Genomic DNA, 17982 nt, shown 5'->3' with positions numbered 1-17982 from the left:
GTTTGTGCAGTGAAAATACGTTTGAAATAAGTGATTAGTGAAAATAAATTTAAAATAGGTGGTCCCAAGACATTGTGTTGTGCACGTCCGTAGACATGAGTCCCCAGGGTAAACTATTAGGGCCTTCTAGGACTGGCTGAGGCATATTTTCAGCTGACGTGTTTGGTGTATGACACCTCTCAAATATATTCTTGGTTTGGTAGTTGTCTCTGGGGTCTCTCAGTAAGGCCTGCTATATCTATGTCAGTTTTCCCATCATTCTCATTTCACTAAGTTTTGACTTGTTTGTTTTTCGGATCTGGATCTTAAAAATATAGTAGAAAATCTGTAAATCTGCACCCATAGAAATACTCCTTTAATGGGTACAAATGTACTACTTTTTGGAATTCACAAACAATGGTAATAGTAGGCTTGGAAATCTGCAACAGTTTCAAGTATCAGGGGATACCACTGGCAAGGAAACACCCAAAAGGTGATGGGATGAATACTTGCAAATAGTCTAACCAGTGGCAGCCTTGGGGTAGCATTCCAACCCATCGTTTTTCACCCACTGTCACTCTATACTGATGCCCATCAAATGCAAATCAGTGCTGACCCTAATCTTTGTGAGTATAGTCCATCACAAACCTTGTTCATCTCACCCCTCCAGACTGCAGCCCACACCTTTATTAGTTAGTAAATCTGAGATTTACACCCACTGAATCTCACTGCTTATAATCTATGCCCCTGCTTGCAATTTTGTTGGTGACCTTAAGAGCTTTCAATGGATGGCATCAATCTCATGAACAGAGATGAAGTGCAGTATAGTTTATGCCTGAGTTAAACTCAAATGAGAATCATTCTACTTATTCACACATCTGTAGTGAGAACCATGGTAGATGTGCAATATCTAATAGGGTTGAGCGTTTACACCTTCAATTACTAATAGTTATAGTTGATTATGAAGGAATCGTTAGTTCCAATACTCAAGTGAGAACTAAAGATCTCACACTAAATGCAGAAGAAATATTAAAGTGTTAAACAAAAACACAGGAAAATCATTATAGGAAAAACTCAATATTTTGGAAATAAAACCCTCACTCATCAACATAGTTGATGACATGCTTCATCATGGGGTTTTACCAAGGGGACAAAATGTCTCCCTGGACTGCTGGTACAACTGAGTTACAGCAAAGTAGATTCCAATTATAGTCGAGGTGAAAAAAGTGTCAAAAGTGACAAAAGTGAATTTAAAAAATGGCAAGCTGACCTCCACAATCCATTTAATAAGAGTCAGATTTTCATTCTTAAAAACAGTGATTCGGACATTCAGTTGCCATCAATTCGAGTCAACTATGTCCTTAGTGCTTTTCTTAAAAGATGTCGACATGTTTCTGCTTACAGAGTGCTCTATTCAGCAAAGCTTTCATCAGGACCAAAAAAAAAAATAGAAGAATGATGAAAAAACTTCCAGGCGGTCTACGCACCCTAAGGCGTATCCTAACCTTGGGAAGTTACATACACACATAGGTAAACTCACGGTTTTACCCTGGTTGGTCATGCATGGGATTTCCAGCAACTACCAATCTGTAAGGAAAAGTCAAAATTCAAACATGCATCCTCACATAAACAAAATACACAATTAGGTCAATGAAAATGTATCAAATTACCTATTATCACCTCTAAAACATGAACTGCCTATGTCAAGTTGTGATGCCTTCTAAATCAGATACACACATTTTGTAAAGTCAGTGCCTAGAAGTATAAAATGTGATATACTAATAACATCAATACTAAGCACAATACCATGCCAAGGGCAAATAATACAACAGATTCATATTTCGGACCGGTTTTGTTTTCCTAACAAGAGAATTACTCTCTAACCCACTCCCAGGAAATACTGTTTGGAGTAAATTATCCTGGAATATAAATCCATATTTTCAACCCATTAGCCTTATTCAGAACAAATAGGGTAAGATCATCTTTCACTTAGCTTAAATACATGGAGGACTATGTTTAAAAGTAAAAAGTTAAAAACATGGACTTTGGCATCGATATTAGAGACTTACTTTAGTATCCTACGGGGATTGCTGCCTGGGCACTGCGGCAGAGGTATTCTTCATGACCCGGGATATCTAAAAGGCATTAGAAAATCCTTCCATCATGGTATGCATGGATAAGGGGAATTAAACTTCATTGGGTGGTTGTGGTCTTTTCAACAAACCAAATAGCCATATCTGTCAATTTAACACAGCAAATTCCAAAGTGTATCTTTCTGACCTTATTAAGAGCGAAATAAAGACATTATCTTCCGTAATGTCAAAAAGGAACCTTACACGATTAACAAAATTGTATTGATGTAACAAAGGTGTTTTTAGCCTTAAATAACATGCCGTTTGAAAGTAACAACATTACTCTCATCGTAATCATTGCAATTCCTAATGATCCTGGTCAATTCACTGCCAAGAATATCGAAACTGCATTAGTCTGACCGCGTTTATAAGGTGGAACAAAAAACGCTATCAACCATAGTCTCGTGATTTGGCCATGTGGCAGAGATACATCGATGATGTGCTGGTCATATGGCAGAGGAGTGAAGCCACCTTGATTACCTTTCTCGAGTGGATCAACACTCGTGATCCAAATTTGAAGTTTACTCATGAATACAATGGAGAAAATCGTATTTTTGGATGTCACAATTTTCAGAGTTGGTAATTGTCTTAAGACAAAAACTTATCACAAACCGACAGCAAAAAACAGCCTTTTACAATTTTCTGGTTTTCATCCGCGCCCTTTGAGGGAGAATCTGCCCTTTGGCAAGTCTTTACATCTGCGACGTAAATGCAGCGCATTGTCAGATTACAAAGGTCAAGCTAATGATTTGACAAAGAAATTGCATCAGAGAGGCTAACCGCAACAGTTACTCGATAAGAGTAGAAAAAGAGAGAAGAATCAGAACCGAGGAGCCCTACTGGATGACCATGAAAGAGAACCCTCCACCAAAACCCCACTAACGTGTGTTACACCTACAACCCCATTTCCAACTCGGTGAGTAGGTGTATTAAGAAGCATTGGAAAATTCTAACAAGCACACAGTTAAACTGGGAGGAACCCCTTTTTTCCTATAAAAGGGCAAGAAGTTTAAAAGATGCAATTGTGAACACTCGACCCCGTAAGCAACTTACAGATGGAAGCAGCACTGTCCTGAATGCCTGGGGGCTTCTCCCAGTGGTGGGTCATTACCCATGCGGGGGGTGTAGTGTTTGCCACTTGACTACCACCACCAAAATCTTGACCCTGGAACAAGGAAGGGTATGGCAGCAACGGAGTCATACAAATTGTAATTCTGAGCACGTTGTATACTTAATCACTTGTCCGTGCAATTTGAGGTATGTCGGAATGACAATGAGGCGTGTAACAAAGCATATGTGAACATCGGAGTACTATTCACTGTCGGAAAACCATGACGAAACTGACCACGCATTTTCTGGAACATAACCATTCACCCGATGACCTCAGGTGGACGGTTATAGAGCAACTCAGGGGAGAGAGAGTCACATCGGGGTCCCTTTTTGAGAAGGAACAACGATGGATATACCATTTAGCATCACACCAGATTGGATTGAACAATGATATCCCCTGGGGTTCTGTCATGAGAAATTGAACCGCGGTTATTGACGCTCCTTTGGTTTGTTTGATTATGGTCAGAATGCAGAATGTTTAGAGATAAGGTGGGGCTGTGTTTACTTAGAAACCACTGTATCAAAAAACTTTTTTCTGAGTTTAGACACAAACGAAAATAGCCCTCTTTAGGAAGTTCATTAACTTATATGTGAAGATCCTTGTTTGGAGACGGAGAAACTTTGATACCACTAGTGGGTAATGTAATACAGATATGTAGACGAATGAAGGGTTGGGACTGGAATTTAGAGAGGGAATTATATAAAAAAGAGGAAATCAAAAAGAATATATTCTGTATGTATTACTGAGTTATATGATTCCTTTTCCCCTTCTTTGTTCATCCCCTTCGAATTGTGCATCATCAAAAAGAATAAAAACCTTTGGTAAAGAAGATTCTGAAAAAGGATAGAAAATGTTTTCACTATGGAAGTGTATTGTTGTAAGCGACATTGGATCTTTTTTATTGCGCAGTAAAGCTGATGCTTATTACCAGTTAGCGTGTGGAAAAGGACGGAAACAATAACGTTTTCCTAGACATTTGTCAGGGTTAAGTTTGGCCACCGCAGTCAGTAAACAACGTATGACGTATAAATAACTTGACGCAGTCCACATGGGCCTTATGAACCAATCCTGTTGAGTCTCTCACATAGAGGAGTGGAGCAATACAGGGCTCCGGTCACATGTGATAAGTAGACCAATTCAAGGAAACCTTTAAAACTATGACGTCCACACACCGAGTTAACATTCGGGCAGCGGAAATGAGTGATATAGGTACGAAGTGGGGAGTCGATCGGGTGCAAGTAAATCTGTTACCTTCGTAAATTTGGTGGCGTTTTCATGACATTTCGCTACATCAACATAGTTATGGTAATATCATTCACGAGACCATGGTTGATAGCGTTTTCTGTCCCGCCTTATAAACGCGGTCAGACTAATGCAGTTTCGATATTCTTGGTGGTGAATTGACCAGGATCATTAAGAATTGCAATGATTACGATGAGAGTAATGTTGTTACTTTCAAACGGCATATTATTTAAAGCTAAAAACACCTTTGTTACATCGATACAATTTTGTTAATCGTGCAAGGTTCCTTTTTGACATTACGGAAGATAATGTCTTTATTTCGCTCTTAATAAGGTCAGATAGATACACTTTGGAATTTACCTGTGTTAAATTGATAGATATGGCTATTAGGTTCGTTAAAAAGACCACAACCACCCAATGAAGTTTAATTCCCCTTATCCATGCATACCAAGACGGATGGATTTTCTAATGCCTTTTAGATATCCCAGGTCGTGAAGAATACCTCTGCCGCAGTGCCCAGGGAGCAATCCCCGTAGGATACTAAAGTAAGTCTCTAATATCGATGCCAAAGTCCATGTTTTTAACTTTATACTTTTAAACATAGTCCTCCATGTATTTAAGTGCAGTGAAAGATGATCTTACCCTATTTGTTCTGAATAAGGCTAATGGGTTGAAAATATGGATTTATATTCCAGGATAATCTACTCCAAACAGTATTTCCTGGGAGTGGGTTAGAGAGTAATTCTCTTGTTAGGAAAACAAAACCGGTTTGAAATATGAATCTGTTGTATTATTTGCCCTTGGCATGGTATTGTGCTTAGTATTGATGGGATTAGTATATCACATTTTATAGTTCTAGGCACTGACTTTACAAAATGTGTGTATCTGATTTAGATGGCATCACAACTTGACATAGGCAGTTCATGTTTTAGAGGTGATAATAGGCAATTTGATAAATTTTCATTGACCTAATTGTGCATTTTGTTTATGTGAGGATGCATGTTTGAATTTTGACTTTTCCTTACAGATTGGTAGTTGCTGGAAATCCCATGCATGACCAACCATGGTAAAACCGTGAGTTTACCTATGTGTGTATGTAACTTCCCAAGGTTAGGATACACCTTAGGGTGTGTAGACCGCCTGGAAGTTTTTTCTTCATTCTTATTCTATTTTTTCTTTGGTCCTGATGAAAGCTTTGCTGAATAGAGCACCCTGTAAGCAGAAACATGTCGACCTCTTTTAAGAAAAGCACTAAGGACATAGTTGACTCGAATTGATGGCAACTGAATGTCTGAATCACTGTTTTTAAGAATGACAATCTGACTCCTTATTAAATGGATTGTGGAGGTCAGCTTGCCCTTTTTTAAATTCACTTTTGTCACTTTTGACACTTTTTTCACCTCGTATATAATTGGAATCTGCTCCGCTGTAACTCAGTTGTAGCAGCAGTCCAGGGAGACATTTTGTCCCCTTGGTAAAACCCCATGATGAAGCATGTCATCAACTATGTTGATGAGTGAGGGTTTTATTTCCAAAATATTGAATTTTTCCTATAATGATTTTCCTGTGTTTTTGTTTAACACTTTAACATTTCTTCTGCATTTAGGGGTCGATTATGATGGCGGACGGACCGGAGTCCGTCTGCCACCATAGAGTAGGAGGGACCGTCCGCAGGGGCAGCGGCGGTCCCTCCGTGCAAATTAGGATGTGACCGCCACCCTGGCGGTCACATCCTGTATTTTTATCATTGCGGCGGGTGCTGCTTGAAGCAGCACCCGCCGCAATGATAAAAATGTGAGTTGTGCATTTGCATGCACAAAGCGGCAGGCACCTCGCGGTGCCTGCCGCTTTGTGCAGGCACATGCAGGGGGGTACCATAGGTACCCCCCATGTGCACCCCCCACCCCCCCTTCACCCCTGGGGGCCCGCAACGGGCCCCCAAACACGAATCCGTGTGCCTTTACACGGCGGAAATGCCGCCGTGTAAAGGCATCTTTCCGCAGACATCCTAATATGTCTGGCGGTGTCTGATAGACACCGCCAGCCATGTTAAAGCTTTTCCGACGCGGTCGGAAGGCGACCGCGGCGGAAAAGCTGCGGACTGAAAAACGATCCCCCAGCCATCCTAATCTGGCGGGGGGTCTTTTTCAGTCCGCAGCGGTTTTCCCGCATCCTCCGGGCCGGCGGTGGCTTCCTCCGGCCCAGAGGATGCGGGAAAACCGCAATCGTAATCAGGCCCTTAGTGTGAGATATTTAGTTCTCACTTGAGTATTGGAACTAAAGATTCCTTTATAAATTTTTTGGTGACTCCTTTGTTGTTATTTAAGTTGTTTCTTATGGGGGGCAGGAGTGCCCTTTATCCCTATCTCTCTTGTTGTTTTTGATATAGTACCTTCCTGGCTTTGCTTACCGTAAATTAAAGATGTTAAGTTGAATGCAGAATGTGGTCTCCACCTCTATATTCCAGACACAGTAGGCATTGTTGGGGTAAGGGGTTGGATAATTTGGGCTGTTAAAGAATCCATTTTGCCAGGACAGGGTACCACCACAGGAAAGGTTACCTGGAGAGGGGAAGGAGAAAAACATTGCTGTTTTGTCACATTAAAATACAGGGTTCGCTTCATTTAGTAATGGCCTCAAACATATACATTTGAAAAGAGAAAAAACATTTTCAATGGATAAGTGCCCCCCTCCATGGAGTCTCACTGTTAAAGGCGGGTGTGACTCAAAGCCTGTGCTGGCAAAGCCAGGGACTGGAAGAACTGGCTTAGAATTGTCTGCTGTATCTGCAGAATGTCTGGTTCAGCAATAGCATACTGACCCCTAAAAATAGTCCAGTCCACACATGTGAACATCTTGTAGTACTTGAACGGCTGTTCTTAATGTTATTACTGTTATTACAAATGCTCATTTCATCAACTTTTTTGAGGACGAAAGGCTGAGTTGGTTTGCAGAGTATCAAGCTTGTCATCTGCAAGTTACACAAGAAAGCATCATAGTCTCAATCCACTGAGCTATGTTAGAAGTGGTGTGCTACCCTGCAGTGATTACCACAGGAGTCATTTGTTTTTTTTCATTGGGCGTCTTTACATTTCATTGTATGTTTTCATGCCTTTACAATGGGTGTATTTTACATTGCACAAAAATCCATAAACTAATTTTAAAATGTACCTAAAAAAAAAATATATATATATACACCAGCAATTCCAACCACTTCCGTCGCGCAGCGAAGCAGGAACTCAGACCGACCACAGCAGTTCAGGCAAGGTATGTTTTTATTTTTGTTCTTATACCGCAGCCAGCAATGAAGCGTTTCGGGCTTCTGCAGCCCTTGATCACATTCACATATTATATACTGGTGGTCGCCAGTAGTTAGTTATAGTTGGGACCTATTTTCCATAGGAAATCCGCAACATTCTATTTGGAATAACTTTGGCGCCGGTTGACGAATCTTCGCGAAATTTTCAAACTAATGGCTAGCTCCGGTCCGCTCCTATCCTGAAAGTCTCGGGGTGATTCGTCAAGCGGGGGCCGAGAAAAAAGGGGGGTCGCAAAATGTGTTTTCCCCATGCAATTTCCCATAGAACCATTCATCGCAGCTACAGCCCGAACTGCTGAACGGAATTACACCAAATTTGACAAAGAGGTAGTCCTTAGTTCAGACTCGTGCCTTTTGCTTAAATGGTGCAAATCCGTTCAGTAGTTGCTGAGAAAATACATATATATCTAGGGCTGTGAACCCTCCCGTGCACAAGCTTTATGCTAATTGGCTGCCAACATTTCAAACCAGAAAGTGTTGGCAGCCATCTTGTGCCTCAGTAGAACGGAGGCACAAGAAAGCAGAAAACAAACATGCAAAACAAGGAAAGGGGGCAGGGTAGTTACACCCTGACCCCCTAGGCCTGCTCATGGGGCCCCACAAGGACCCCCAAGACCAAAGAATAATGGGCCCGATTCACAGAATGAACTTAAGACTCAATACTAAACTTACTACTATTTTGGTATTCACAGAATGCACTTACTACTTTTGGCATTCACAGAATGAACTTACTACTTTTGGTATTCACAGAAGTTCGGACTTTTCTTAAGTTTGTCTTAAGACAAACTTAAGACAGACTTAAGACAGACTTAAGACAAACTTAAGACAAACTTAAGACAGACTTAAGACAAACTTAAGACAGACTTAAGACAGACTTAAGTCAGACTTAAGACAAAATCCTAACTTAAGTCTGTCTTAAGTTTGTCTTAAGTTTGTCTTAAGACAAACAAGACAAAATCCTAACTTCTGTGAATACCAAAAGTAGTAAGTTCTTTCTGTGAATAACAAAAGTAGTAAGTGCATTATGTGAATGGCAAAATAGTAGTAAGTTTAGGATTGAGTCTTAAGTTCATTCTGTGAATCGGGCCCAAAGTTTTTTTTTTAAATCACGGGATGCGCTTAGGATCGGGCACAAAGGCCCCCCCTACCCCCTGGGACTGCCACCCCCGGGGCTTTCAAGTATAACGTGGGGGGGCATGCATGCCCCCCCAAGCCCCAGCGACCGCCAGCCCGGGGGCTTAAAATTAATTATTGTGTAGTAGGGGGCATATGGCCCCCACTGCCCCGGAGACCGCCACCCACAGGGCTTTTTTAAAATGAAATCAACCTGTGTGGGGGGGGGCTTGAGCCCCCAATACACCCCAGGGACCGCCACCTCCCCGGAGCACTACGTTTTTTAATTTGGAGGTCCATTATGGACTCCCCAGCCCCGGGGACCACCACCCCCGGGGCTTTGGAAAAGGTGGGAGGGGGGCCGCGCTGCCCCCTTTCCTGGAGCAATTGATGGCCCTGGGGACCGCCACCCCCCAGGGCCGTCTCACCGCCGGGACACTGCTATTTGCAATGGGAGGGTGGGAGCCTCGCGGCTCCCAGCCTGCTATTGCAAACTGGTTTGCTTCATTGAAGTGAGACCAGGGAAACCTGCTCTCGCTTCAATGAAGCAAAGCTGATTGCTTTTCTATATGGGGAGCAGCATGTTAGCTGCTCCGCATGTGGAAAAGCAATGCCGGCTCCCGCAGAAGGCGGGGAGCCGGCTGGGAGCATGGGGGGATTGGAGACGCCGCATGGACCCCAACGAAGAGGGCCATCCCAGGGTGATGGGGTCCCCGGGGCTACAAGTGGCCCGGGAGTGGACCACGCGGCCCCCTCCCCCATTAAAAAAAAAAAAAGTAAAACAATGGCCGGCCCCGGGGAATGGGGTCCCTAGGCCTTAAGTGGACTGAGGAGGGGGGCTACGCAGCCCCCTTCCATAACAATATTTTTTAAATTGGCCATGCCCTGGGGATGGGGTCCCCGGGGCCCGGAATTGGCCACGGGAGGGGGGCCACGCGGCCCCCTTCCTGTAAATAAAATGTTTAGTTTAAATTTGGGGGTCAGGCCCTGGGGGATTTGGTCCCCAGGGCCTGACCCCATCCCCCAACTCCCAACTTATTCTTCAAAGTGTGGAGTTTTGGAACTTTAAAATATTCATCTAATGCCCCTTTCACCCGAGTAGTTCACACAAGGTACTCCTCAATCTCTGCGCCCGTTATAATCTGACAGACTCCTGGAGATTGCTGAATCCAACAGAGAGGGACTATACCTTTTATTCACCTCCACACAAATCGTACTCACGCATAGATTACATCCTTATATCTGGTCACTCAACTGCCGATATCGATGACACTTCCATTGAACCACTGTAGTCTCTGACCATTCTTGCACCACGATGACAATGGCAATACATAATGAAACTAAAAAATCAAGCATATGGAGATTCAATAACGCGGTCTTGAAAAATGATACGAATAGGAAGGCCATTGAGACGGCTATACAGTAGTACCTTGTTCGCAATAAGAAGGGAGACACTACCGACCTCACGAGATGGGAGGCCCTTAAGTCCACTATCAGAGGAGTCATAATTAAGATTCGTGCAGCCATGAACAAATACGCTAACAGTAACCTAACACACTTAGAACGAGAGATCTCAATACTTGAAAAGAAACACGTGATCTCTAAAGACCCTATGACCCTAAATGACATAATGACCAAAAAATATGAATATAACAAGATTATTAGTGAGAGAGCGGGAATCTGGCTTAAGAACCACAAAAACTTCAAATTATGCCAAACTAATAAAGCTGGTAAGAGCCTTGCATCTTATTTAAAATTTAAGTTGCAACATACTGCTATTACGAGCCTAATGGATAAATTAGGGACGTCTCACACTGACCCAACCAAAATTGCTGATGTATTTAAAGATTTCTACAGTGACTTGTACAGTAAAAACAAAGAAATTGATAGCACCAAATTAGACACATACCTAGATAATTGTACTCTCCCCTCCCTATCGCTGCAAGACCAGGAGGACCTTAATCTTCCCATATCAGCTGCAGACATAGAACAAACCATCAAAACTCTCAAAACCGGGAAAGCCCCGGGACCAGATGGGTTCAACGCCATGTTTTATAAGAGTTTCATCTCAATCCTAGTAGAACCTCTCAAATACTTATACACTGGCTTCGCTAACAGCGGCCAAGTCACTGGTACCCCTGCGGAGGCAATTATTGCAGTGAATCCTAAGGAAGGGAAAGATCTGACATCCCCGAAGAACTACAGGCCGATATCGCTGATCAACCTTGATTGCAAAATTTATGCCATGATTCCAGCCAAATGGATCCAGAAAATCCTGCCCAAACTAATTCACCCATCACAGGTAGGGTTTCTCAAGCATAGGCTATCTGGCGACAACACCCACACCCTAGCACACATAATAGAGAAGGCCAAACTAATTACCACCCCGAACTTTGAAGTAACATTAGACGCAGAAAAAGTCTTTGATAAGGTCGACTGGTCTTATCTAGAAGCCACTTTGCACAAGTTCAAGTTAGGAACAGTATTTATTCGGATGGTGATGGCACTATATGCAAATCCATCGGAAAGAGTGCATGCAGGGGGATGCCTATCATCACCCTTTAACCTGGAACAAGGTACGAGACAGGGCTGCCCCCTATCCCCCTCCCTCTTTTTACTTGCCATCGAGCCCTTCTTCTATTACTTACCGAATAATGACCATATTAATGGTATTTGCTTTGGTGACTACGCAGTCAAGATTTCGGCCTATGCTGATGACGTCTTAGTCATATCTGAAAACGCAGAGTTAGTGATTCCAGCCCTAATGTCCTCTATTGCAGATTTTGCCGAAGTATCAGGCTATAAGCTTAACAAAGACAAAACGGAGGTGAAACTCCTCAATAATATAGGTGATAGAAGCATATTAGGTAACTCCGGCTTATTCTGGCAAACAAAAAGCCTTCATAAAAAGATATCTTCTCTCTTAGATGGTTGGTCACCGAAATTTTTATTGTGGTGGGGCAGAGTGGAAACCCTGAAAATGATGATCACATCTCTGGTCAACTATCTGATAAGTATGCACCCAATGCTACTATCGGATGACTTCCTCACCAAAATATATAAGCTCGTTAATACTTTTTTATGGCAAGATAAGAAACCAAAAAGAATCACCATGAAAAAGCTCCAACTAGCGAAAGACAAGGGAGGCATAGGCTTACCGAATTTCAGGTGCTACCAGACGGCATATTTGTGCAAACAAGGTGTGAATTGGTTCCAACTTCAATCCGAATACACTCCTGTTTGGGTTCACATTGAAAGGGCTATCATTAGTAATTTACCATTACCTGCCCTAATGTCAATGGATATGGCAACTTTCCCTCACTCCAAATACATCTTTCTAAACACTAGAAGGGCCCTCTTAAACCTAGAGAGACACTCTAAAGTTAAAACCAAAATAAGCAAATCCAACTTGTCCTCGTTGTGGTTCAACCCAACCATAAAGGAGGTGGGTAAACACTTCTTTTGGGAGCAATGGTCAAAAAAGGGGCTGAACTTAGTGAAAGATATTTACGAAGGGTCTGCGCCTCTACCTTTCGCCACTTTGCAATCACGATTTGATCTCCAACCCCTTGACTTCTACAAGTTCTTACGTCTTAAATCCTTTCTCACTGCCAGAGCTATTTCGCCGAGCGACCCTACAATTTGTAACAAGCTGTTCCATCTCCTCTCAACGGGTCACATGGTGTCTAAAATCTATATAATCCTCTCCCCAGACCCCCAGAAGGCGCATAGGAAGTGCGAGCTTGCTTGGGAGAATGAGCATAATTCCTCTAAAATATAATTTGACTGGGATAAGATACATCTTACACCGTTTTCCTATAAAATGTCACCAATACTTTCTCAAACTAAACTCATGCTGATTAATAGAACATATTGGTTGCCAGAAAAACTCTACAAGCTTAAACTCCTTGATAACCCTATGTGCTGGCATTGTAAATCACACGTGGGGGACTTAGCTCACATGTTTTTCAATTGCTCGATGCTCCAAACCTTTTGGGACAAAATTTATAATTACATTCAAAGAACCTTCCACTTCCGACCTAGCAGAGAATTTGCATATGTCATACTTGGGGCATTAGACTCAAGATTAGTGAACGATCATGACCGCCACCTAATGGATCTCATGCTTACACTTGCATGTAAAGTCGTCTTCAGCAAATGGAAAAGTGCATCTGATATTTCCTTCAAGATATGACATGAATGGTTGGCCTCCTTGAGGGGCGCAGACAATGAGGCACTACACTTCTCACCGTGGCGAAAATCGCACGCTAAGCTCTGGAGTTTACTTGACTCTATGGAACTTTGTTATGATCCGCCTTAGATTAGCACAGTGGTCATATTCACTAATCTAGAATACGTTTCTGTCACCTATAAGAGCACAACGTAGGCGCTTTATCTCCCTTGTTATGATTTGGAGTACATAACATGACTGTATGCTAATAGCTGTTATTGATTTCATGTCAATTTCATATTTCTTTCTTTCCTTCTTCTTCCTTCTTCTTCTTCTTCTAAATCTTCTCCTCTCTCTCTTCCTTCCCTCTCTTTCCTTCTTCTTCACCTCTCTTCTCTTTACAATTTTTTCCCCTTTCCAATATCACTCCTATTGCAACCATCCTTCTGATTATAATTGCATGTGTTTATGTATGCTGTTCATTTACCTCATCATTAGAGAATCATTTGTTACACAAGATTGATGCTCTCTTTTACTTGAAATGTGAAACTCGGGTCACGTTGACACATGAATGCAATCAAATGTATGTTTAGTTTTGTTTTATTTTTCGTTTCTTTGTCAATTCTGTCTCTTTAATAAAAAAGATTTGAAATGAAATATTCATCTAAAATCAGCCGAACTACGAATTCCGATTTATTCACCTGTTATCAGGAGAGACCTCAGTGCTGTATCTTTGAGCACAGTACTGATCCGGAAAAGTATTTCTAACCGCACTTACCAGTAACTTGCATTTCCTTCCCTAGGATATCATTGCCTCCCACCCCTGTTCCTGTTTAATAGTTTAATAGTACTCCCGTGATTTATTAAGCTGACAAGCTCCTGGATGAAGCGCCTGCATGCATGTGAGAGGTATCTGACCTGAGAAAGATGTTGGCATACTACTCAGCAAACCCCACATTTGAAAGACTGTAATCTCTACTGATGATGATTAAAGAACCAGGACACGTGTCTAGAGATCAGCACTATGTGCGCCAACTGTGGCGAAACACTTGAACACTCTTGAAGCAAGCAAGGAAGTGAAACTGCATTTAGCACAATGCCAGAGGCAAACCTTGCTGGGAGGTGAAGTGGTGTGCTCCCACCCCTGTTCCTGTTTAATAGTACTCCCGTGTGTCATTGAGCTGACGAGCTTGTGGATGAAGCACCCGCATGCCTGTGAGAGGTACCTGACCTAAGAAAGATGTTGGCAGCCTTCTCAGCAAACCACAAATAACAAGGGTTGCAAAGTCTACATCACCAAACCGTGTACGAACCTACGGAACATTTGGAAGAGGAATTTCGTTATCACTGATATATCAGTCAATCATGTCTCTTGGCGAGGAAACAAGGGAGGAGAGTCAAAGACTCCAGAATTTGTGTTGTAAATTGCAGAACTCGGTGGGTCGGTTAACCAAATCCCAAGCTGACTTTACGTCCAGGTTTAACGACGCAGAGACTCGGATAGCAAACATAGAGGATGAGCTCGCAAAACAAAAGGCTATGACTGAGTCACTTCGTGCAATAAAGGGGGACACCCAATGGAAATTGGCCGATTTTGAAAACCGAGCACGTAGGAAAAACCTGAGAGTTTTACAGATCCCGGAAGGAAGGAAGGGCAGGACCCTCACAAGTTTATTGTGCAATTGAAGAGCTTAGAAAATGGGATTGGGATAGGGAGATCGAGTGAGCTCATTGGTTTCCCTTTAACATTCGGCTTCGAGCGGGCAAACTGATGATAAACCCAGAGCATTTTTAATCTCCAAAGGTTTTTTAAATGCTAATTTTTAAGTGTGATAGTAGTTATACCTATTTTTGTACTAATTTTCTACAGTTGTTTAACTGTTTATTTATAAATATTTTATTCATTAAATAACATTATACATTTTTCTGAAAATTGCACACATTTTTTTTTTAATTCTAACTGAAATATTGAATATTTTTTTGTTTTAATTTTTTTTTTAATATGTATATTATTTTCTTTAAAAAAATCCATTTTTTTTCAGAGTCGTGCACTCAAAGCGTACACATCATGGTGCGGATTCTAGCTGCTATTTTAGAAAAGTTGTGAAGGATCCACGTACGGTGTGCGATGGCTGCGTGTTTTTCAGTTACATCATATACATTTAATATTACGTGATGTGCTCGATTGGTATGCGACCAGTCTGCAACTCCTGCTCCAGCGCATTCGCGACTAATGCACAATTGCGCAGTGGCGGGTCCCGCGTGACGTCATATACGTGCTGGGGCGCGCTGCGTGCATGATTTCCGAAAAAAAATGTATGTTCCAAAATTATATATATGTGTTTTTAATATACATATTAGGGCAAGAGATTATCTAAGATATTCATAAAAATAATATATTTGTACTTATAATAAACTTATATTATTTTTAAATATATTTTCGCGAAGTCGGTGCGTGCATCGTGAGCGCAGAGAACGAGGTCAGCAAAGCTGCTGTAGAGCCAGAGAAAATGGGTCAGCAGAGCAGCTGTAGAGCCAGAGAAACCAGGTCAACAGAGCTGTTGTAGAGCAGTGGAACCCGGTCAGCAGAGCTGCTCTAGAGCCTAAGAAGAAGGTCAGCAGAGCTGCTCTAGAACCAGAGAACCAGGTCAGCTGAGCTGCTCTAGACCAGAGACCAAGGTCAGCAGAGCTGCTCGAGAGGCCAAGAACCAGGTCAGCAGAGCTGCTGTAGAGCCAGAGAAACCAGGGCAGCAGAGCTGCTTTACAGGGAGAGAACCAGGTCAGTAGAACTGCTTTAGAGCAGATAACCAGGTCAGCAGAGCTGCTCTGGAGCCAGAGAATCAGGTCAGCAGAGCTGCTTTAGAGCCATAGATCCAGGTCAGCAGAGCTGCTCTAGAGGCAGAGAACTAGTTCAGCAGAACAGCTTTAGAGCCAGAGAACCAGGTCATCAGAGCTGCTTTAGAGCCATAGAACCAAGTCGGCAGAGCTGCTTTAGAGCCAGAGAACCAGGTCAGCAGAGCTGCTCTAGAACGTAAGTACCAGGTCAGCAAAGCTGCTCTAGAGCCAGATAACCAGGTCAGCAGAGCTGCTGTAGAGCCAGAGAAACCTGGTCAGTAGAGCTGCTTTAGAGAGAGAGAACCAGGTCAGCAGAGCTGCTCTAGAGGGAGAGAACCAGGTCAGCAGAGCTGTTGTAGAGCCTGAGAACCAGATCAGCAGAGCTGCTCTTTAGCCTAAGAACTAGGTCAGCAGAGCTACTTTACAGCCAGAGAACCAGGTCAGCTGACCTGCTGTAGAGCCAGAGAAACCAGGTCAGCAGAGCTGCTTTAGAGTGAGAGAACCAGGTCAGCAGAGGTGCTTTAGAGCCAGAGAACCAGGTCATCAGAGCTGCTCTAGCTGACACTGACTGACTGACACTGACTGACTGACACTGACTGATTGACACTGATTGACTGACTTTGACACTGAGTGACACTTACTGACACTGACTGACACTGATTGACTGACACTGACTGACTGACTGACACTGACTGACACTGACTGACTGACACTGACTAACACTGACTGACACTGACTGACACTGACGGACTACTCTACTACTCTACTACTCACTCTACTACTCTCTACCACTCAGTCTCTAATACTCTACTATTCGCTCTCTACTACTCTCTCTCTTCACTACTCACTCTCTACTACTACTCTCTCTTCTACTCACTCTCCACTATTCACTCTCTACTACTCACTCTCTACTACACACTCTCTATTACTCACTCTCTATTACTCACTCTCTACTACTCACTCACAACTACTCGCTCACAACTACTCGCTCTCTAATACTCTCTACTACTCACTTTCTACTACACACTCTCTACTCTTTGCTCTCTACTACTTGCTCTCTACTACTCACTCTACTACTCACTCTCTACTACTTACTCTAACTCTACTACTCACTCTCTACTACTCTCTACTACTCTCTCTCTACTACTCACTCTCTACTACTCACTCTCTAATACCCTCTACTACTCACTCTCTAATACTCTCTCTACTACTCACTTTCTACTAATCACTCTCTACTACTCTCTACTACTCACTCTCTACTACTCTCTCTCTACTACTCTCTACTACTCACTCTCTACTACTCTACTACTCACTCTCTACTACTCTCTCTCTACTACTCTCTCTCTACTACTCTCTACTACTCACTCTACTACTCACTCTCCACTACTCTCGCTCAGCTACTCACTCTACTACTCACTCTCTACTACTCACTCTCTACTACTCTCCATTACTCACTCTCCACTACTCTCTACTACTCACTCTCTACTACTCACACTACTACTCACTCTCTACTACTCTCTACTACTCACTCTCTACTACTGACTCTCTACTACTCACTCTCTATTACTCTCTACTACTCACTTTTTACTACTCACTCTCTACTACTCACTACCACTCTCTACTACTCACTCTCTGCTACTCTCTCTCCTATTCTCTGCTACTCTCTACTACTCTCTACTACTCACTCTCTACTCTCTATTACTCTCTCTCTACCTCTCTACCTCAACATGTATCACTGCCACTCACAGCTAGGTGCTAAGCTAAGCTAAACTTGTGGAACTTAATATGGGTTACCTTTTCAGAATCTGTAAAATAATGAACTTTTATTAGAACAACAAAGAGAGCTGTATAGCACACGTCACCCATATTACTGAAACAGCATTGGCGGGCATTTAAAGAAAGATTAATTTATACAGATCTATTCATAACCAATAAAGATGCCAACTGCATTAAAGAATAGATCAATGCTTTACTGTCATTCTTGCTCTTTCTGTACCAGTAACAACATGATACCACTGAACCCTAGACTATCTCTGCAACTGGGATTAAAAGATGTACAGTAATTGCCACAACCCGTAGG

At 42.4% G+C, this 17982-nt stretch overlaps 2 protein-coding genes across 2 annotated transcripts in view; both read right to left on the bottom strand.

The window, feature by feature from the left end:
• Positions 1 to 17982, bottom strand: part of LOC147712229 (scavenger receptor cysteine-rich domain-containing protein DMBT1-like) — a 1653398-nt gene that overhangs the window by 1480228 nt on the left and 155188 nt on the right. The window lies entirely within an intron of this gene.
• The window catches only part of LOC147712231 (scavenger receptor cysteine-rich domain-containing protein DMBT1-like), a 66107-nt gene that overhangs the window by 35638 nt on the left and 12487 nt on the right, over positions 1 to 17982 (bottom strand). Inside the window, exon 5 of the mRNA XM_086919272.1 lies at positions 6875 to 7025. Coding sequence (XP_086775398.1) covers positions 6875 to 7025 — 151 coding nt within the window. The remainder of the gene's footprint in view (positions 1 to 6874; positions 7026 to 17982) is intronic.

This window comes from Lissotriton vulgaris, chromosome 5 (genome assembly GCF_964263255.1).
Source record: "Lissotriton vulgaris chromosome 5, aLisVul1.2, whole genome shotgun sequence".
Lineage (NCBI taxonomy): Eukaryota > Metazoa > Chordata > Amphibia > Caudata > Salamandridae > Lissotriton > Lissotriton vulgaris.
This window is presented reverse-complemented; position numbering and strand designations above follow the sequence as displayed.